This window comes from Buteo buteo, chromosome 23 (genome assembly GCF_964188355.1).
Source record: "Buteo buteo chromosome 23, bButBut1.hap1.1, whole genome shotgun sequence".
In the NCBI taxonomy this organism is placed as follows: Eukaryota; Metazoa; Chordata; class Aves; order Accipitriformes; family Accipitridae; genus Buteo; species Buteo buteo.
The window spans coordinates 2522667-2543523 of NC_134193.1; the positions used below are offsets into that span (position 1 = coordinate 2522667).

The window sequence follows — 20857 nt, forward strand, 5'->3', positions numbered from 1 at the left end:
GTTTACACACTGGTAGGAACCGGGCAAACACAGAGGGAAGGGCTTTGTGCAGGGAACAGGAACGAATCCAAGCATTAATTTCTCCTACCAAGGCAGCCTCCCACCCTGCAGGACCGTGGGGGACCAGCGCTTCCCACCAGCATTTTGCTGCCACCGTGAGCCTCAGTAGCGCGGTCCCCTTCCCTGGGGAGGGTTCGGAGGGCAGGGCAGAGATTTATATGTTTTTGCACTCGTGTGTGCCAGGGAGCAGCGGGAAGAGCCGAGGCAATTCTGCCCATCGGTCTGCCAGGAGCCTCCCAGGTGTAAATACTCATGTCTGAGCCCGGCTGGATGGGATTTGTCACCCTGCCCGGCTTTGGCTGCAGCCTGGGGATGTTGGTCCCCTCTGCTGCACTACGGAATGTGGGTTGTGGGATCAGGGTGACAACCCATAAATCACGCTGGGGACAGGCGGGAAGAGGTGGACGGAGGGGCGGCGTGTCTGACTCTTCCCACAAAGAGCTCCTTGATACCATCTAACGCTCACGCTCCCGAGACCCCAGGCTTCCCGTATCGCTGCTCCGCACGCTGCTGCTGGTGAGCAGCTGACTCAGCCGATAACCAGAGGATTACGGCTCCTTGTAAAACCCAAGGTCAAAAAAACAGTAGGAAAATCAGAGCATAATAACTACCCCTCACAAAGGGCTGGGTGCAGCCCCGGCGTGGAGCATTGGGGTCCTTCTGCAGCTCTCTGTGTGCTTCCTGGGGGGCAATGAGGTGGGGGGTAACGTGTTTCCCCTCCATCCTATTTCTCTGGAGCGTAACAGGAGCGAAGTGTTGTGCATGCCCTTCCCGGGGCAGCTCCAAACGCTCACAGCCAGCCCCACAGAGAACCTGCTCGGGCCCCCCCTGTCCCCGTCCCAGCTCTGCCATCCCGGCTGCTGTCACCTCCACAGATGAATGCATCCTTTCACCCTGCGTGTTAACAGCAGGGGTGGTGGCTTAGGATTTCTTTTCATCTTTCACCTAAAAGAAAAAGAAATATCCTTGCTTTCTCTTGTGGAGATGTGTCTGGAGAGGGTTTGCGGGAGCCCTTTTGTCTGAGATTTTGCCTTGGCATTCAGTAGCACCCCCAGGTTCAGTGGCTGGAGCCACAGTTTCAGTACAGGGTTGTTTGGAGAAGGCACACACCCCCACGTGCATAAACACAGAACACAGTTACATTTATAGAAAAGTACCAAAAAAAGAGAATCCTCCCTCGGCCTCCCACTCCCATGCCCCTCAGCAGCCCAAACACAGGGCTGGGCTGGAGGTGAAGCCCTGAAGCAGGAGGGGAGACTGCGGGCAGACGTCTGCGGGTTCCACCTTCCCCGTGCTCTTCTTGCCTCCTGGGCAGAGCACTGGAGCCGTCCTGGGCTGGATCTGCTCTCTCGTCCATCAGGTACAGCATCCCTCCTGCCTTGGGCTCCTGCCCTGCTCCATGAAGGCCCAGGGAGCAGAAATACGTTAAAAGTGGGAGTAGTCCCTGAACGAGTAAGATGGCAAAAGATAATTTATCTGTCTAGCCTCTTCCTCTTCATCATCTGACATGGTGATGCAGGGAAGCTAGAAATACGTGAAGTCCTTCAAGCACTTTTTAAAAGGAAAAAAAAAACCCAACAATTTTCTGGTAAAATTTTCAGAGGCTCAAGGTTTGCAAGCCACTCAAAGCTAATGCTGGTGAACTGTGCAAAAGTGCTGGAGCGGAGAGGTAGGACACAGAGAGCTCCTCAAACACGAATGTCAAATGTCTCCAATGCTCTGGACCCAAAGTGCTGTAAGTGTTCCCTGCTGTGGAAAGCGGTTTGCTTCAGGAGCTGCAAATTCACCACATCTCTCAAATACCAGGAGTGGGGGCAGCCCCACTTAACCTGCAGGAACAAAACCAAAGGCTTTAGGCTAGAGAGGAATCGCCTGGGCTCATGCAGTCCCAAACTAGAATTTGGGCTAGGCACTAGTCTTTGGGCTCGTTCCTGTGTCTCTTGGGGTAAGCTCTTCATATCAAAAGCATACCAGACCTTGCTTATCCCCTTATTCACAGTGGACATGCTGCAACAACACAGTTGGTCCTATAAAAACAGGGCTGGGGTGAATCACCGATTTCTTTTTTTCTTTTAAAATCTGATCTGAAACCCTTTGACATTTTGATATGCATATCCATATTGTTGATTTGCATTTAGATCCTCAAAAAAAGGTTGCCGAGGAAAAATCCCAGGGAGGGTTGTCAGCAGTAGGATGCTGGGTTTTGCACAGAGTTTCATTCAGAAACAGAAAGCATCCACTTCTCCATCGCAGTCAGCAGCTGACACTGCTGAGCAGCCCAGGAAAAAAGGCTGGAAAGAGGGTGTAGACATGACACAGCATTTGCAGAAGATCATGCTTAAACTTCCAAGAGAGAGAAACTCTCTTCTGCTGCCAGATCACGATGTAAACTTGGTGCCATTGAAACCCCCATGTGAACCACCCCATGAGTAGCTGTGGTTGTGCTCGGCACCGGGCACGGCTCCCCACGCCGGAGCTCATTCGCAGACTCCCAGGGAGCCCACCCAGACCCACCGCCCCTTCCCAGGGGCCACGTCCTGGTGTTAGGGGCAGGAATCGCTGCTCGGAGCAGCCTCTCCGGTCGCTCTTACTCACCGCTCGATGATGCTGTTGTTGAACTGGAGATCACAAGTTACTGACCTCATCTGCTCCAGGAGCTCCTGCATCCTGCCGGGGACACAACCAGCCCCTTACCCCCGTGCTGCTCAGCAGAAGGGCTGGCTGAGCCAGCAGGGATGATGACCCACGGGTCGCCGAGCGGGGATGGCACCTGGCAGGGCCGCGGTGTGCGCGGCGGTGAAGGGCTTTTAACGCAGACTGTCCCAGCCCTGCAGACGCCGAGCCCTCGCCCCAACACTCGCCCGGTTGCTGGTGCAGAGGATGCGCAGCGGGAGGTCCCGCTTCTTCCCGGGGGAGCTGGGCTGTCCGCAAAACCCTCTTCCAAAAGACTCACCGAAAAGCCATCTCCTGGCGTGCCTGGCTCAGATGGAAGGGTGAAGGCGCGGGAGGAACCGGGGCCAAACTCCGTTTCTCCGTCTGGAGAAACCTGTCCAGAGCCTGCAGAGATGGAGAGACTTGGCAGCCCCGGGCAGGCAGCGGGGCTGTTGGCGGTGGTCTGATCCCCGGTGCTGCAGTGCCTGGGCTCTTTCTCCCTGCAGCCCTGCGAGTGCGGTGTGCCCACCCCAGGACAAAACACTTTGGGGAAATGATGCCTACATAGTCACACAGCACATCCAGTTCGCCAGTTCAAACGAAATAAAATAACCAAAGGACTAGGGCATCTACTGGATGGCTGTGCCGCAGCTTGGCAGGTAGTCCATTGTGAAAGCTGGAGGTGAAGCATCATTTTTCTACCACTGCAATTCCTGTTTATTGGGTACAGATTCCCATGTGCCAGGCAGTCCTCCAGACCAGGGGTGCCGCTGCCAAAGTTTTACCCATTCCTTGCTCACACAGTGGGGGAAACCAACTTGGGGATCACCCCCAAAGAACTGCAGCAAGTTGTTTAAAAATGCTCCAGGGTTTCCCTACTTAAGACACACGCTCATGCACACGGTGGGTGCTGGGAGAGGGGAGCAGCAGCATTATCTGGAAGCGGGGAGATGCTGTGAAGCTGCACCCCCGGGCAGGACCCCGCGCGGGCACCTACGCTCTGCAGGCAGTCCTGGCACTCCATTGCCTCCACGCTGCAGGCGCTGATGCAGTTGCTGAGCCTCTTCAGATGCTTCTTTATCTCACAGACTTTCCTAGAAAGAAAAACGATGGCAAAATTCCCGGTCAGCGTTCGGCAGCAGTGTGGTTATAATTTTTTGTGTGTGTGTTTTACTTCTGTACTGCTTTCTGCAAACCTGTCTGGATCTAAGTTATAATCCTGAAGGAAAGCAAGTGAGTCACAACAGTGTTGTAATTGCAGCTGCAGCTCTGCTAATAGCCACCATAGGCTAGGTTATCCAAACAACACTAATAGCAAATTAATTAGGGAAAGTGTTGCTTATATGAGAGACAGCTCAAGCCCATCCCTTCTGCCGTAAGCGCTGCGCAGGCTGGTCCTCCGTGCCCTGTGGAGGACTGACCATCTGCTCAAAAAGGCTCCTTGCTTTTGCATTTCTTCGTGCATGCTCTCCTTTCGCATTTGAAGCGTATGAAGGCCGGAAGGGTTCCCCCCGCGCATGTCCTTGGGGCCAGTCTCTCTGCAGGCACCACGATTGACACCAGAGCCCAAACCAGGGAGCATCTCGGTGGGCTCTGCCGCTGGGGCTGAGCTGGGCCAGGATGGTGCGACCAGTGCCCCGCTCTGCTCTGCCCCAGCCTGGGGAGTAAATCCACCTGTGAGTTTTTGGGGGACCGACTGCCTTGTTCCTGCCAGGGTGAGGGGCCCCGAGGTGGAGGTGCCACGCACCCGGCAGGCACGCCGTGAGTTGGATAAAAAGAGACTTGGTTTGGCTTTGAAAAAAAAAAAGAAGGAAAGAATATTTAAGGTGAACGGTCCACCTCCAGTCCCCAGAAAAACAGCCACCACACCACAAACCCTGGCTGCTAGCAGGAAGAAACTCAAAACAGGACAATTAAAACTGAAGTAACAATAAATCAAAAATATCCACTTGTGACTCACGATGCCTTCTCCCTAAGGACAGAAAAACAGATACAAAAATACTCCAGAAAAACATGAAGAAGCTTTTTTCCTCCCTGTGAGCAAAGCTAAAAGCCCTGCTTTAGTGCAGACAGGGCTCCTGCGCTGCATGGGTTTTGTGGGGCTCTACACCCAGAGAGGAATCCCACCCTGAGACAAAATTCCCGCTGAAGGCAAGGGGAGATTTCAGTGCCCCGCGATGGGACGTGGTGGGAGGCGACTGTGGGCAACAGCTTCTGTCCCCGAAGTGAAACCTGCCCGTGGGTGAGGGTTTGCAGCGTGGAAAGTCCCGGCTGCAAAAGCTGAGGCTGGAAAGGGGAGAAGGCAGGGACAAGGCAAGGCAGGACAGGGCAGGGACAGGGCAGACACTGCCTGCTGCTCCTGGGACATTCCTGAGCACCTGGGACAAACTTCTAGCCTAAAAATCGCCCCCCTAGTAAATCCTGTGCAGGGCTACTCCACACCAGAAATAGGGACCAGGTCAAAAGCCGGGTTTAATTCTAAGGTATTCTAGAAAATCATTCTCCTTCTGCCCACGCTGGCAGCCCAGGGGAATGGATGTTCCTCTCTAAAAGGAACCTTGCAATAAAAATCCAATTTCTGGAACATCCTCTTCCCCTAACGGCCTCCCCATCACCCCTGCTCTTTGCTGCTGCGATAGGCCGTGGATTGTGCTCAATCACCACAAGGTAATTTGCTCTTTGCATTATTCCCCAAACACCATTTAACAGAAAATCATTCCTAATAAGTAGATCTCTTTGTCTCAATAGCAATTTTGTCCTGATAAAATAACCTCTCCCCGTCAGAGAGCAAGGTAACCAGCTGCTTGAACTCAAGCTGTGAGTTTGGGGGGCTTTTTAAAAACAAAAAAACTTAAAAGAACAGGGCAGAAATACATGGCAAGGGATAAGAACCAGCGTAGACAGCAGGATTTCTAGCAGTCACACAGAGCTGCTTCTTTAAGGTCTTATTACCCCTTTACGAGTCCCTCAGCAGCAGTTACCAATAACATCATCTCCATCTGCATCCCAATACTCGATCAATAGCAGAGAGCATTCTGAAGCCCTGGTCGTTGGCAGGTTACTGGAAAGTCCCCTCTCCCATCCCCACCAGCTCCGAAAGCCAGAGCCCCGAAACCCCAGGGGCTGGTACCTCATCCTGCTGCCGTGGAGGGCCAGGGCCTCCTGGTACTGCTGGACACAGTTGTCCTGGAAAATCAACAGAACCTTCCTGGCCAGATGCCCTAAATTCACCCTAAAACCAGGAGGGGGAAAAAAAAAAAAAAAAAAAGAGAGAGAACACTGTTATTTCCTTCAATGTATGAAAATGAACATCACAATTCACATGGCAGGAGACCTAAAGCTGGCTCCCAAATGGAGAAAGAGGGACTGGATGCTCAGTAATGAATTTTGCATCAGTGTTACAGAGCAAACCTAATTATGATGAAGAGGGGAGGGGGGTTTCGGGGGCCAGGGGAACCCAGCTGGGTTGTCATCCCCACCCCGGGGCACTTCTGAGAAGTCTTTACCTTGGAATTTTAGGCAAATGTCCAAGGTTAGACTGAAGATTAATTAAGATAAAGGAGTTGCCTGTTAAATTGCACCATCCCTGGTATATATTGAAGTGCACTTTATTTATTGCCTATGTTAAATTCCCCCAGTTTCAGTGGAAACTGAAAGGAGGATTTTTAAAGGCACAAAAGCCGTCAGACACTTCACCCCCACTGAAAGTCAAGCAGATATGAAAGCATGGACACTTCCTAAATCAGCATCTCAGCGAATAAATGGCCACAAACTAAGTATTGTGTGAGCAATAGTCTGAAACGTGCTTATCCCCGCAGTCCAACGCAGGGATTTAGCCCAACAGCAGCACCCTGCCCCCGGGTCTGCAGAGTTTTTCTCACATCTTCCTCTGAAATAGCTTGTAGCTTCAAAGTTTTGCTGTGAAAGGTCCTGCATCGATGAACCATCACAGAAGTTGTTTAAAGGTGCCCTCTCTCAGCGTTAGTGACCCAGGAATATTTTTACATCCCCTTAGGATTCAATCGGAGACACCAAGCACCCGCCTGGCCGCAGCACGGGGCAGGTCCTGGAAAGGGGAGAGGGTTGGGACTTACTTATCCAGCTTGTGTATTTGTTCCTCATTGTAGCCCAGCCCTGGGGAGGAAAGACACCGGTCACCACACGTTTTCTGGTTCATAACCTAATAAATGGGCAATTTCACAACACACAGAGATCACTCGAGGGGCTTTTCAGGGCTGCAGCCCCTGGGACTACTGTTATGGCACAGAAATAACTGCTAAACCCAGCAAACTGAAATAATTAAATTTTCCACAGGGATGTTCCTGCTGCAGCCCCGTGCCTCTTTCCCCCAGGGCTGCCGTCCCCATCACTTACGCAGACACGTCCTGGCCTTCTTGAACTGCTTGTAGATCAGCTGCATCTTCTCCAGGCAGCACTCGATCTGCCGGATGCTGAAATCGGGACAGGGAAGGAGACGTGAGACCCCGCAAGAGGAAGGGTATGAGGTTGGGGTGAAATTAGCGCTTTGGGGTGAAATCTGAACACGCTGTAACGAGGGGACACTGCGGCTACCCATGTCTGCGCACAGGGACATCACGCAATGTTACACGTGCGTGCACAGGGCTGTTAAAAGCTGTTTGCAATGAAGGGCTGTGCCTGGCTGTTCGGGAGCCCGCGGCGATGTCTGCTCAATCCAGCTGAGAACAGCAGAGCGTTGGCAGGCATTTCGGTAAAGCTGGCTCTACGACAAACCTCTTGTCCTCATGCACTTGTTGCCCGTGCTTCACCAGTTCGGTCAAAATGCCGTCCAGCGCCCCTTGAAAGTCAAAGATGCTGTGGGAGCACTGGGAGAGCTCCTCGGCCACCTGCGGATGAGGAGGAGAACGTTGGGGCCGGCTGCTCCGAAAATCGCCTGCGGCTGCGGGTGCTCCCCGGCCCCGCACGGAGCCGGCTGCCCGCGGGGGCTCACCCTCTGCAGCCTTGTCTTCACCGTGGCCACGTCCTTCAGAGCCGGCACCCCGCTGCCTGCAGGAACGGCCTCGTACCTGAAGAAAGTCAGAAAACGAATAGTCCTGAAGCAGGACACAAGCCAGAGGCAGCCGTCACCTGGGCAAAGAAAATCCATCCCGTGGTGGAGGCAGTGTCAGAGTCGCTGGCGTGGTTTGCTCAGGCAATAATTCTGCGTTCAGGGTACCAAATCTGAGCCGCAAGATGCAAAGCGCTGATCCAGTAAAAACTCACCCTGTTGTGTCCAATTTGTTCCAAAATTCTTAGCTTCATAGCCACTGGCTCTACGCCAGATCAGATGTTGTCTGCCTCCCTGCAGCTGGCATGGGAGCGTAACGCCGAGCGGCGCACGCTGGCTAAGTCAGCAGAAATACGCCTGATCCAGACCGTGTTGGAAGGGATGGATAAGGCAGCAGCATCCAGCTGCAGCATTAGTGCTCTTGGCACTACAGCCCTGCGCTAATCCGGCTGAAGTCAATGGGAACCATGTGTCCCTGTCTTTTTGGATGAAATGGAAATTAAGAGACTTGCTAAATTGAAAAGAATGGAAGAAGAGCAGCCCAGCAGCAAAGAATTTTCCACTACAACAACAACAAAACGGAAAAGCAAAATAACCGTGGGTTACTTCAGATAAAATGGGCTCAGCTTTCCCTGGGGCAGCGTGAGTGGGAATGGGTGCATCGGTTATGTTGAGGACAGCCCGGGGTTTCTCCGTACTTCAGCCTCCGATGAATGCTCCATTCGTGGAGCCTCTTGAATGGAAATAAGAGACATCTCATCACGGATGGTGTGGTCAGGCGGGATGCCGGCTCCGTGGGAACGCAGCACGATGGGCTGCCAGCCGCTGCCCGATGCTCCCCGCGCTCGGCTCTCCAAGGCTGTTTGCAGGGAGCGGGGCTGGCCCCTGATGCCATCCTGCCCATTACTTTAACTCTCCTGGCAGCAGTGGCTCTTTTTTTTCCCCTTTCCCACAAGCTGGCAGCAGCAGCCCTGTCTCCTTCTCTCACTAACTCTGCAGCTCATGGGCTGTAACAGTCAGAAAACCCTGGAACAGGAGCCGGGGAGCAAGGACTAATTCTGGGCTCCTGTGAAACCAGGGACTGATCACTAAAAACTGAAGCAAACAGGGAGAAACAGCCAGAGTGGCTCATTTCCCACAGCCTCCACGTACAGCGAAAGCCTCTTATCTTCCAGCTACCAGCTTATTCCTGGAATTTTACTTATTTCTGATTATTCAGGCACCTTTGAGAGTCCCGTATCTTATCTGCAGCAGCCGCAGCCCAGCGCCTGCATCCCCACGGCCGCAAAGCCACACTTACAGCACGCGGGTCTTCACCTCAGTGAGCTCCAGGCAGGTCAGCACCGAAAGAGCCCCTCTCCTCTGCTCCAAAATCCTCAAGCACTCCATTTTCAGGTTCCCACTGCCAGGACAGAAAACAGCCCATTCGACTCATGCTCCCCGGCAGCCCAACCTCCATCCCAGGACCGGCCACATGTGGCGGGGGATTAGGATGGAGCTGGTGGCTCCTCTCTGGCTGCTCGTGAGAAAATGGGGGGCTGGATGCATGTAAAACTGGGTGCACCTCCCGGGCAGGGGGGTCTTGCCTGCCAGGCACTGTCCTGCCACTGCACAAGAAGTTCCTGCCCTGAAGGAAATGGGTGGGACAGTGAAAATGCACTATTATTATTATTATTATTATTGTTGTTGTTGTTGTTATTATTATTGTTATTGTTACTACCATTACTATTATTATTACTATTATAATAATTATTATTCTGTTTTCCTCAGCATCTCCTAAACTAAAAAAAGTGACTCAAAAGTAACAAATGGGGACAGGAGCATCCTCACAACACCGAGTGGTATTTTCCTATAGGTCCAGTCCCCTCTCAGCCTGGCACACACTGACCATTGCGCTGTGCCCCCTCCCAGTACGCCATGACCGAATCCCACCAGACCCAGCCGTCCTGCACTGTCTGGAAGAGGCTGGAAAACCCCGAGCGGTTTAACTCTCGACACACAAATCTCTCGGTGCTGGGAAGGGACGGGGGTCCCCCCCACGCCGCCCACGACCGCGGTGGCTCCGGCACTCACATCACCCAGCGGAGACCTCTCGCCAGCAGCTCCCGGCAGCGCCGCAGGTCCTGGGCGATCCGCAGCGTCTGGTGCACGGCACCCACCGCGCTCTGCAAAAGCAAAGGGGGCTGCCGGCGGCTGCACCTCCGCGGCCGGGGCTCCCCCGGGATGCACGGACACCCCCACGTACCTTGGCTGCGCCGCAGTCGGCCACCACGTCCACCTTGGGGACAAACTTCGGAAACTCAAGGGCTGCTGGAAAGACAGACAGCCGTCACTTTGGGGAGCGAGCCCGGAGCTCCCGAGCTGCGGCTGCGGACCCACAGGGATGTCTCACGCGCGCCTAAGAAAAACCTGCGGCCGCTCAGGATTTCAGGCAGAGGAGCAGCCGCGATGCTGGAGGCTTAGCGCTGCCCTCCAAGGTATTTTGGAAATGTGGATGAAGGCACGAACCACCTGCAGAGCCCCGTGTGGTGGGCGGCCGTGGAGCTACAGCACACGGCGGGGGAAAACTGACCCTGAAACCTCCTAATCCTGCTCCAGCATCATAACCCCTCCACCTCCTGCTGTGCACTGGAGTCTATTAGGATAATAATTTAAGGAAATCTCTCTTATGGCACCCACCCGGCATGCCGTGATGCATCTCCAAGCCGATAGTACTCACGGTCTCTGTATCGCACTCCTACTATCTCTTCTGGTTGCTCAGTGGTGCTCAGCAAGGTCAGGGGGTTGTGCTCTGTGGTTTTGCAGAAATTATGAGCTTGTAGATTAGGATCCAACTCATACAGATGACCTTCAAAAAAATATTCTTGATGGTGAGGGACTATATCTGTTTGTTTGAAGACAGCATCTAAAAACTTGGTGGTACTGAAATGAAGAAGAAATGAAAGGATGAGGAATAAGCAATGAGCACTCAGTTTTCCATCACTTTAACAGCCTGCCACCCTCTTCTCATAGCAAACTACTGCACAAAGTCAGCAGAGCCCCTCAGACAACCCCCCTGGGGCTCTCCATGTGCCATGCCAGGAGCCGACAGCTCCCAGTTAATGAACTCTCCAGCAAAGGCTGGTTTGAGCCTGGTTTGTTTTAAGCTGGTTTAACTGCGGTGCAAAGGGAATGGGTGCTCCCCCCAGGTTCACCTACTGAAACAAGGGGCCAAGGTTCCTGAGCTCAATTCCCAAATTCACTTTTAACACGGCCTCGGCATCCTTACGTGTTGTAGGAATGGATGTAGATGCGATGCGAGGAAGCTTGCTGCAGGGAGAAGACGTCGACCACGATCCTGTGCAAAATGTCGTTGGTTTCTGCAAAAAACTGGTCGAATCCCCAGCATTTCTCCTGATCCGCCTCCAGGATGTTAGCCAAAATGGGTATCAGCTGGTCCTTCAGCCCCCTGCAGCAGCAGCAGAAGAGATGTTCGCACAGACTGGCATAACCCTGAGCCACCCCCGCGGTGGTCCGCGGGGCCGGGGAGAGGTGCAGCCCCTCTCTTGTGGCTGAGCTCCCGTACTGACGGAGCCACTGCCCTGCCTTAACACCCCCTTTTCCTGGCTGTAAAGCAAAGACCTGGTCTGAGAGCTCTGACTTCTGCAGACAAAAAGCTCATCTGCCTCCTTAAAAATTCCTGCAAGGGACACTCACGTGGAGAGCCGGCAGGTGACGGGCAGCTCGTAGCTCCACTCAATGCTCCCGTTCTCCTGCCTCTGGACCCCCGCGATGGCTCCGGCAGGCTTCTCGGTGGTAATTTTATACCTGTTGAAAGAAAATTTCTTGCAGCTGAAACGAGTCAAAGGACCTCTGTTTGGGCACTACATCCCTCGGGTTCAGCAAAGAGGGAAAGGGCAGAGCATGGGTGGGCTGGGAAAGATATGATTAGCAGAAAGAAAAAAAAAAACGCACAGAGGGAAAACACTTCAGGAAACAGTCAAAAACTTTCAAGCAAACATTCACCCTGCCTCCTCTTCCAGCTGTTTAGCCACAAAGTCACGAGAATGCGTTTTGAGGGCAAACGTGGTAAACGGGGCACAGATCCTTTACCACACCGCACATGCACGCTCTCACTGGGCTACATTTCGGGGCTTTCTAGGCTATGTGGGATTAAATAAGCAGCAAATTACGCAGTCACACGGTGCTGCTGGCACACACCAAGCCACAACCAGGTTGTCCTGCAGCCCCCCAGGTCCCACCTCCCCACACAGCAGCAACCAGCCCTCCCCGCTGGACGCGGTACCTACATGATCTCCTTGTTCCTGCGAGGTCCCCCGAAGGGGACGAAGGGGAGGCTGCCGGTGGCAGCGTGGTAGAAGGTGACGCCGATGCTCCAGAGGTCGACGGTGACGCCGTAGGCTTTCTGCTGCGGCTTGCGCAGGACCGCTCGCTCGTACATGTCCGGGTGCTGCAGGGACGAAGCAGAGAGCAGCGCTGCGGGTTTGCAGCGGGCATCGAGCCTTGGGTGCTGGGATTGAAAACTGACCGCTGGCTTTGGCCTCTCCTACTGCTGGATCCTCCAAACAAAATGTCAACCGGAACTCTACAACAAAAATGCTGAGCCCTCCTTCTTTGAAAAACGTGGCCCCTTTGAGACTGGGCTCTCCGAGTCACTGCTGCTCTCTACAAGTTGCCCAGCCGTTGGATGGAGGGATGGGGACCAGCTTCCCCCAGGACTCCCAGTGGCCACCAGCCTGGTGACACGCCATACTCACGAGATATTCCTCCGTCCCATAGACGGACACAAACTTTTCATCATCATCCAGCTCTCGGGCGGCCCCAAAATCTGTCAGCTTATAGATGCTCTGCCCATCGTCCCCCATCAGCCGCATGATGTTCCCAGGTTTGATGTCCCTGTGGACAACGCCGTTCTCGCGGAGGTGGTTCATCCCTGCCACTGGGCACAAGGGCGGAAGGCAGCGTTCGTGCACGGGGCTGGAGCATTTTGCATTTTTGTTTAAATGTAGGAACATGAGAAGGGCCAGCGAGGGGACAAGCCCCAGGGCTGGTTGCACTTAAATGGGGACCAACGTGACTGGGGGAACGGAGAGGACGAGCAAGCGCACGGTAGGGCATTGCCCTCCTGCTCCTCCGTCGTGGGACACAGCCTGTTCCCACAGCTGCTTCCCGGCGCAGGTCCGCAGGGAGAAACCCTCAGGCTTCCCCTGAACGTGAAGCTCACAAACCCACCCCGTTCAGAGGTGCGATTTCTGACCGCTCAGCCCAACCCTCCCGTCCGTAGCCCGGGGCTGGCACCCGCAGGGTCCCACCAGCACCGCGAGGTCCCCAGCCCTCAGCTTCTTAGCCCTGGGCTGCGCTGGCGGTGGCAGACAGCCGCCCATCCCGGGCTGGGGGGGGTGCAGGGACCCCCCCCCCACTCACCCACGCACTGCAGCACAATGAGGAACTCGGATTCGGCCAAGCCGAAGGCGTTCGCCGGGTCTTCCAGCACGTTCAGCAAGCTGCCGCTCGAGCAGTACTCCATCACCAGCACCTTCTGCTTGCTGCTGCCCTGCAGCGGGGAGCAGACGTGAGGGGCTCGGCCGGCCCCGGGTCCCAGCTGGTGGCCCGTCCGCCCCCCCCCAAGGTGGGACCGGTCCCCTCCCTCGGTTGGTGGGTCCCTGGGTTTCTCCTGCTCAGACAAACCAGCGCTGGAGAATGTCCCCGCTGTGCCACGCGCCTGGCCAGGGGACAACAGCAGGTCACGTTTGTGCTCCAGCCCAGTGCCCCAGTGCTACCAGTGCCCCCAGTGCTGAAGGGGTGGGCTGAGGCTTGGTGTGGAGCCAGAGGGAGGTGGGAGGAGAAGGCAGCTCAGACCAGCTCCCCTGCGTCACTGGCCCAGTGGGTTTCCGAGCTGAGGTCCCGCTTACCGTCTCCTCCACGGCAAATAATCTGACAATGTTTTTATGGTTCAGCTTCCTCAGCATCTCAAACTCTCTCATCTGGACCTCCTGGGGCCGGAGGTAGCTGGCGTTATTAAAGACCTTCACAGCAACCAGCTCCCCTGATTTCTGGGAAAAGAGGAAAAGGAGAAGAAGGAAATGGGAGGGGACACCCTCCATACCCTAAGCAGCTCCATCAGCTCCGTTACTGTTCCCACATCCCGCTTGGGATGCAAACTACGCTGACACCGTAACGTGTGTTCTGAACGAGCGTCCCACAGCCTTCATTTTCTCCATTGCAAAAGCAACCGGCTGTTATTCACCTCCCTTTGCTTCCTGTCCCTGAAGCCCACGTGCTACATGGCAGCGTGTTTATTCAGCTTCATAAAATGTTTATAGCTGGGGCTGCGGCTGGCAGCTCCTGCCTGCTCTCTGCGGGACGGGGCTGTTTCCAAACCGTCCTCGAAGCCGCCTCTCCTGCCCTGCGCCCTGCAGAGACAGCTTGCTCAATAAACTTCAAAGGCCGGCAAGGCAGAGAGTCTCTATTCTAACCTTGGCAAGTGTTTGCATGAAATATGCAAATCACCAAGGACGGGGTTTTCAAAACCTCTGGGCATTCCCCCAAAAACAGCTTCTTCCCCGCCCCCCCCCAATGCACGGCAGCACCGGTGAGCCGGACCCGGCTGCGAGCAACCCCAAAAGCTGCTCTTGAACCGCAGCCCCGAGCTGGTGCCGCGGAGGAGGTGGGGGGAGAAGGAGCCAAAAGAAAAACGAAAATAAAACCCGAAGCAGCCCCCAACGCTGCCGGCAGCAGCGGAGCTCCCGGGAGGGCGAGCAGAGGGGACCACGGGCATCCCCGCGCTGCGGGGCAGGAGGGATGGAGGGGACAGAGGGGAACCGTGGTTTTGGGGTGGCTGTTCCCCCCCCGGTGCCCCCGCTCACCTTGTTGCGAGCTTTGTAGACGCAGGCCGTGGCACCCTGGCCCAGGAGGTCCTCGGTGCTCCAGAGGTAGTTTGGGGTGCTCTGCATCTCCAGCAGCGCCGCTGCGGGAAGGGGGGGGAAAGCACACGGGTCACCCTCGGGGGGCCGCTGGGCTCCTCCAGCCCCACCACCAAACCCCGGCGTTTATCCATCCTGGCCTGGCAATGCACGGGGAAAAAAAGCCGGCCGTGGGACATAGCCCTTGGCCAGCAGCCGCCAGCCTCCTACCTCGCCAGCACCGAGCGGGCAACACCACACGAAGGGCCGTGCATGGACGGAGCTGTTAGAGCTGCCAAAAACCACCCTGTCGCTGGGACCTGTCAGGGCTGGCAGCGAAGCACTGACAGATGCATAAAAAAAAAAAAATTACGAGCAAACAAACTGCCGAGCTGCAAGGTGGCGAGAGGCACCTCCCCGCCCCGAGAACAGAAACCTATGGGATTGCAAAACCCGCTCTGCAAGCATCAGCTGCGGCTGGAGGAGGAAATGCTTCAGCTTCCTGCTCGAGAAAAAAAATTCCCAGAATTGCAGCCGTCCCCAGGCGTGCTGGGCTCCGCAGCCACTCCGCCAGCTCAGCGGCCAGGGCCGGGATGGACTCCGGTAATAGCAAACGGTGCTGAGCACCAGCCACCACGCAGTCCTGCTTGGGATGGGGAGTCGGGAAGCAAAGTCGGGATCTGCATCCAGGGGCTGCGGCAGCCGTCGTTAGCCATGGCGAGCACCCGCCGTGTGCGGGGTCAGTGCTCGGCCCTGGCACGGGACGCAGCATCGCACGTCGGGATGCGTTTGCGATGAGCTGCTGCCGCTCTCCTGCTTTACAGAGCCACCGCCTGCTCCGGATGGCTCCTCACAAGCCTTGCCAGGGCCGAGGCGGTTTAGCTCAAGCTGTCCGTCTCCGAGAGCTGCTGCGCAGGAGTTACAGGTCCCAGAGCTTTCCTGCATCCAGCTGCAGGGATGGCTCCTGCAGAACTGCAGCTCCCCATCCCCGGGGGCAGCCCTCGAGCAGGTAAAACTGCTCATAATAAAGTACAGAAAAGGAGGGAGGAAGCAGGTGTAAATCGAATAAAGAGTCCTGATCCTTTCCCCAGCCACAAACCCATCCCCCATCCCTGTGAAGCAATGGATCCGGCCCAGCCCCGGCACTTGCAAACGCTTCCAGAGGGTTTCAGAGGTGACCAAGGGGCAGAGGGGAGATTTTGGGGCATTTCCCAGCTCCAGCGACAGCCGCTCCCGAGCTGCACCGCCAGCATCGCTCTCACCAGGAGTCACGCAGTGATTCAGATCGATCAGGTAAATCAAGGATTTCGCATCTCAGTGAGAAAAAGCGAAGGTGGCTGTGTCGGGGCTGAGCATCGCTGTTCCCCACATGAACACGGGCACCGTCTATCCCACGCCGTCAGTGGGCAGCACCCTGTGATGCTCACGGCAGGGCCACAGCACAGCCCCACCGGGAACCCGGAGCTACAGCAGTGCCTCCATGGGATGTCCCCAGAGGGGGACCAGAACCAGCCCCAAATCCTCAGCACCCGGCCCTGCCAGGGTGAGAGGCAGCAGGGAGAGCAGGCAGGGGTCCACAGCACCGCCCGGCAGCTGGCAGATGGGATGCAGAACAGGGTGCAGGGTGGGATGCGGGAAGCAGGGTGGGATGTAGGAGGCAGGGCGGGATGTGGGAGGCAGGGCGGGATGTGGGAGGCAGGGTGGGATGCGGGAAGCAGGGCTGGATGTGGGAGGCAGAGCAGGGTGCAGGGTGGGAAGTGGGATGCAGGGCAGGACGCAGGGTGGGATGCAGGAGGCAGGATGGGATGTGGGATGCAGGGTGGGATGCAGAGCAGGGTGCAGGGTGAGACGTGGGATGCAGGGCGAGATGTGGGATGCAAGGCAGGGTGGGATGCATGGTGGGATGTGGGATGCAGGGCAGGATGCAGGAGGCAGAACAGGGTGCAGGGTGGGATGCAGGGTGCAGGAGGCAGAACAGGGTGCAGGGTGGGATGCGGGGTGCAGGAGGCAGAACAGGGTGCAGGGTGGGATGCGGGGTGCAGGGTGCTCAGAGCACACCCCTGCTGCCTGCACAGGGCAGAGCGGGGCTGCTCACGCTTCCTGCTCGCTTTCTGGCTCACAGACACCCACGCCTCACTTTGCCCAGCCTCAGCACCAGCAGCCAGGGTCTCACCAGCAAGAATTATTTCAGGCTGGTGTGGACGTGTGTCCAAGGGCCCTGTCCTCACAAAATGAAGCCTGCAAAGGTATGCGAGTACATCAGCGTGTGGTGCACCCGAAAATTGATATGACACTTCACCAGCCTGCACACAAACTCTGCACCTATAGTTTGCTAATTACTGCTGAGCTTCACTTCCCAGCCACGTGCGAGTCTGCTTGAGAAACCTGCCAGAGAGCTGCTCAGCTGCCAAACTGCGGGGCACGGGCTGGCCCTTGCCCTGAGCTTATCGAAGGGGCAGCTCAGGCTGGTGCCGGTAGCAGAGTTCACGATAGTCTGCAGCTGCGGAAGCGGCATGACGTAAGTCTAACCAAGCGAAACTTTTAATCACTTTGATTAAAGTCATTTTGCTGCAGCTCAGCTAACAGGAAGAGAAAGGGACAGGGTGACTTCTTGAAGTCATTTCCAGCCTTATTTTCTATGCGTGTGGTAACTTGTGTCCTTCAGGCTGTGCTTGTCCCCTCCAAATGGGACCATTAATCTCTCCACACAGCACTGGCCAAGCTCACACGCTGTGGGTGCAGGATCCAGCGTGGGTACGTGCTGGCTGGGCTGCTTCGCAGTATCCCTCCCTCACCAGACAAAAAGATTGTCGATTAGAGCTGGAGATGCTTGAGAAGACTTTCCCCAGGCAGAAAAAAACCCACATCTCGTTTCTCATCTCTGACCACCACTGAAATCATAGATAAGAGCAGTTAACGCAAGGAAGAGGGGCAAGTAAAACTTCTGGAGGGAAATCCCAGCTTTTTCCCAGAGCTGCCCAAAGCAAGGAGCTGCTGTGGATGCAACGGTGCATCATGCACCACATGCTCACCCCCTGCACCCGCTGCAGCTCTGCAAATTCAGCTCCTGCACAGGAGCCCCGGGAGCCCATCCAGGGATGATGGAAAGGGGCCGTTCTGCAACTCAGCTGTCTACTGCAAGAAGAAACTGAAACAAAGATTTTTAAAGGCAGAAAACCCAGACTCAGGCATTTTTCTGAAACTTCTGACCTGTACGCGTTGCTTCAGCTTTCACTGATGGGCAAGCAGATTTGGGCTGGTGCGGGGTAAAGACAGACAGGAAGGAAATCATCAAAATATTTTATAACACCCCAAAAAAGATTACTTTCAGGTTGTGCTGCAAGTCTTGTCACACAGTTCTCCATAAACATTCCCAAAAGGGAAACCACCATGCCTTGATGCCAGGATGGTGCCAGCCCTTGGAGCCCAGGGACTCCAGGACATCCCAGTTACCCCAGCAGCCCTCCTGGCTGGTCGCACCTTCAGGTTCAGCCTCGGTGGGAGATCCCAGTCCAACCCCAGGAACTCACCCGCCGGGTTTTGCCCTGAAATAGAGCCCAGCTCCCTTCAGACCCCCCTTTCCTTCTTTTGCTCTCCTTTTACATTTCCTAGCTTACTTCCTTTCCCTGGTTGCCCCAACAGCAGATTTTATCCTCTCTGTCTCAAGGCTGACACCCAGATCCCATCTGACCTGCTCAGACCATTCATGTCCATGGTCAGAAACCAGTCAGTCACACTCAGCACCAAATCTGCGGCGAGAGCCCACGGGAGACAAATCCTGCGTGGGACCCGTGTGCCCGTTTTGCACCGGCTGGGAGAGCAAAACCACGGCCTCGAAACCAAATTTGCAATAAAAAATAATTGTTCCAGCTGGTGGCAGCAAAGCCTAAAAAATAAAGGCCAAGCAGCGTGCTGTGCCGACAGCAGGCACCTTGTCCTTGGGGGGGGGCTTGGGACACAAAACCGGGGCGCAACCAGGGGCAGGGGAAAGCCACGACCCCGCTGCTGTCCCCACACCGTCCCTGCGACAAAACCAGCTCCTCGGCACACGTGGAGCGTGGGACGCGTCCAGGAGAGACCGCAGCCCCAGGGACCCCCTGTGCCGGGGGCACCCGCTGAGCACCCGGCTGCACGCTGCGTTACACACCCCGTTGCACGCCCGGTTGCACACCTGGTTGCGTGCAAGGTTGCTGCACACCCAGGTTGACTTTTGCCTGCAGCATGGTTTGTCCCAACCAAAAAGAGCAAAGCAAAGCAAAGCAGGACCCAGGTGTGGCCTCGCCGCGTGTCCCATCTCTTCACATCCCGATCCCACGGTCCTGCCCAGAGCATCACCTTTCCCACCCCCACCGCCCCTTCACAAGTGGCTGAATCCTCCCATCCCTTACCGCCGGGTTTCTTTATCTGTTAAAACCAAACGTAACAAGAGGTTTGCGAGGAGAGGGTCAGACCTAGCCGCAGTTTGGAAGAAATGATGCGATCGGAGGGGTTTAAGGGATTAATTACAGTGTCCTCCTCTGTGCTGTTGGACCGCAGCGACTCACGGAAAATAAAAAGTAATTTGTTATATGTGTCACCCCATTATCTTTCTGACTCCTATTTCATGCTTTAAAAAACCCCAACAACCAACGTGCCAGAAGCCACCTGCGTCCCCCAGAAATCAATGGACACTAATTGAAGATTCACTCAGACGGAAGGGAAGCAGGATTCACCCCAGCTGCCAGTTTAGGGAGGATGACGGCTCCCGGCTCACCTGGGCTCTTTGGCCGATCCCGGAGGAGGCAGAGCCCCGGCGGGCAGCGCTGGGACCAGCCTTGGGCCAGCCAAGGTGGGTGCTTGGCTGCACAAGCCACGGTCCGGTTTCAGGGTCTGCGCTGCAGTTGCGGTTTAACACGGATGCCGGGCAGGACTCTCCCACCCTGCGCAGCCGGAGTTTGCTAAACCCCTGCCAGCCACCCCGCAGCAGGACCGGGCGCTGAGGTGGCAAAAGTGCATCTGCAAAGGCAGCAACAAAAGCACCGTGACAACCTCAAAGTGCAGTCCCCAGGTTAAAAAAAATAACTTTGCGTATTAGAGGCACAGGTCCATCCCACCTTGCTGCAAAGTAGACCTGCACTCTGCAGAAAACTGGTTTTTTTCAGCAAAACAAGCTTCTGCAGCAGCAATTTGAGACACAAGAGGCAGATACCACAGAGCAATTGCTGCCTTGCCCACCGCGGGTGCCCAGCCTGCTTTAAGGCATTACCACTTAGGCTGCTGTGATTTGAGCTACTAAACTAACGAGTAAAAGCATCCCGGCTTTGCAGCTCTTGAACCCCTGCACCAGCTGCTTTTAGAGGAGACGTGGGCCATCACCAGCGCAGGGGGAGCGGCTGCCCAAGCCCCCTCCTTGCCCTGGTCCCCGGGGAGCACAGGGATGCTCCGTTCCCGCAGGAGCTGAGCCCAGGGGCTGTGGGGTTGGGTTGTCCCCGGCTGACTTCCAGTACAGAACAAAATGGCTCGGTTAAACGTGAAACCTCACTGTAAATAATTAATTCCTTGAAACCTAAACAAAGAGAATCCAAAATGACAAAACCCTGAAACCGTTTCCCCGCCGTGCTCTGAAAAAGGCATACTGAAAAACCAAGATGGGGAAAGCCAGTAATAATAATAACGATCCAATCCATAATCTCAATCTTAAATCCTCTTTCCCTGAGACAGTTGGAGACCCATCCTCTCCAGGAAAATGATGAAGATTAAGCATTTTTAAATCAGGTCATTGCAAGGGAAGTTTATGCTCTACTGAATCCTGTTATTACTGCTAGGTATGTGCAAACCAAGGGTGGGGAAACACAGGGCTCTGACTGCGGCTGGTGTGGTTCAAAGCACCACAGTTGAGTCACTTATTTTTCAGATCCTCCTTATCGCCATGCTATGGACCATTGTCTCCTTCCCCGCTGCAATCAAGCATCCCAGTGCCTATGAATGACACTGCGTATTTCTGCATCCTGCAGATTCTTCCTCACCTACTTACCGGTGCCAGTCGCTGCTCAAAGAAAATTCCCAAGGATTCCCCGCACTTCCCAAAGCTGGTGCCGCCTGCCGAGGAAGGCACCCGCAGGAGATGCTCATCCTCTCCCTCATTCAAACACAGGCACCCGCGCTCGCAGACACACACGCTCGCTCACACAGACGCGCTCGCTCTGTACATCACGTACGCGTCTCCACAGGTCAGTAT

The 20857-nt window shown here is 55.4% G+C and overlaps 1 protein-coding gene across 2 annotated transcripts; it reads right to left on the bottom strand.

The window, feature by feature from the left end:
- Window positions 1–1187: 1187 nt before the first annotated feature.
- IKBKE (inhibitor of nuclear factor kappa B kinase subunit epsilon) lies at window positions 1188–15353 on the bottom strand. Of its 2 annotated transcripts, none has more exons than XM_075055366.1 (21): window positions 14872–15353; window positions 14605–14705; window positions 13651–13791; window positions 13163–13292; window positions 12496–12677; window positions 12028–12188; window positions 11435–11545; window positions 11007–11186; window positions 10458–10660; window positions 9984–10045; window positions 9812–9903; window positions 9039–9140; window positions 7682–7757; window positions 7465–7577; window positions 7087–7163; window positions 6807–6846; window positions 5843–5944; window positions 3710–3806; window positions 3014–3117; window positions 2656–2727; window positions 1188–1889 (listed from the first exon to the last, which is right to left on the bottom strand). In XM_075055366.1, exons 2-21 carry the CDS (start codon window positions 14689–14691, stop codon window positions 1856–1858), a joined length of 2166 nt encoding a protein of 721 aa, XP_074911467.1. In that variant the 5' UTR covers window positions 14692–14705; window positions 14872–15353; the 3' UTR covers window positions 1188–1855. The 2 variants fall into 2 exon arrangements, with proteins under 2 accessions (XP_074911467.1, XP_074911466.1); XM_075055365.1 differs by having other exon boundaries at window positions 9984–10048.
- Between the last annotated feature and the right edge of the window lie 5504 nt (window positions 15354–20857).

Bases quoted from the DNA above. Each gene is read 5' to 3' on its own strand.
- IKBKE (XM_075055365.1), bottom strand. From the start codon at position 14,691: ATGCAGAGCACCCCAAACTACCTCTGGAGCACCGAGGACCTCCTGGGC. The intron at 11,546-12,027 runs GTAGGTACCGCG...TTCTTTCAACAG, and splicing joins CGCAGGAACAAGGAGATCAT to GTATAAAATTACCACCGAGA. The intron at 11,187-11,434 runs GTGAGTGTCCCT...CTGCTGCTGCAG, and splicing joins GTCACCTGCCGGCTCTCCAC to GGGGCTGAAGGACCAGCTGA.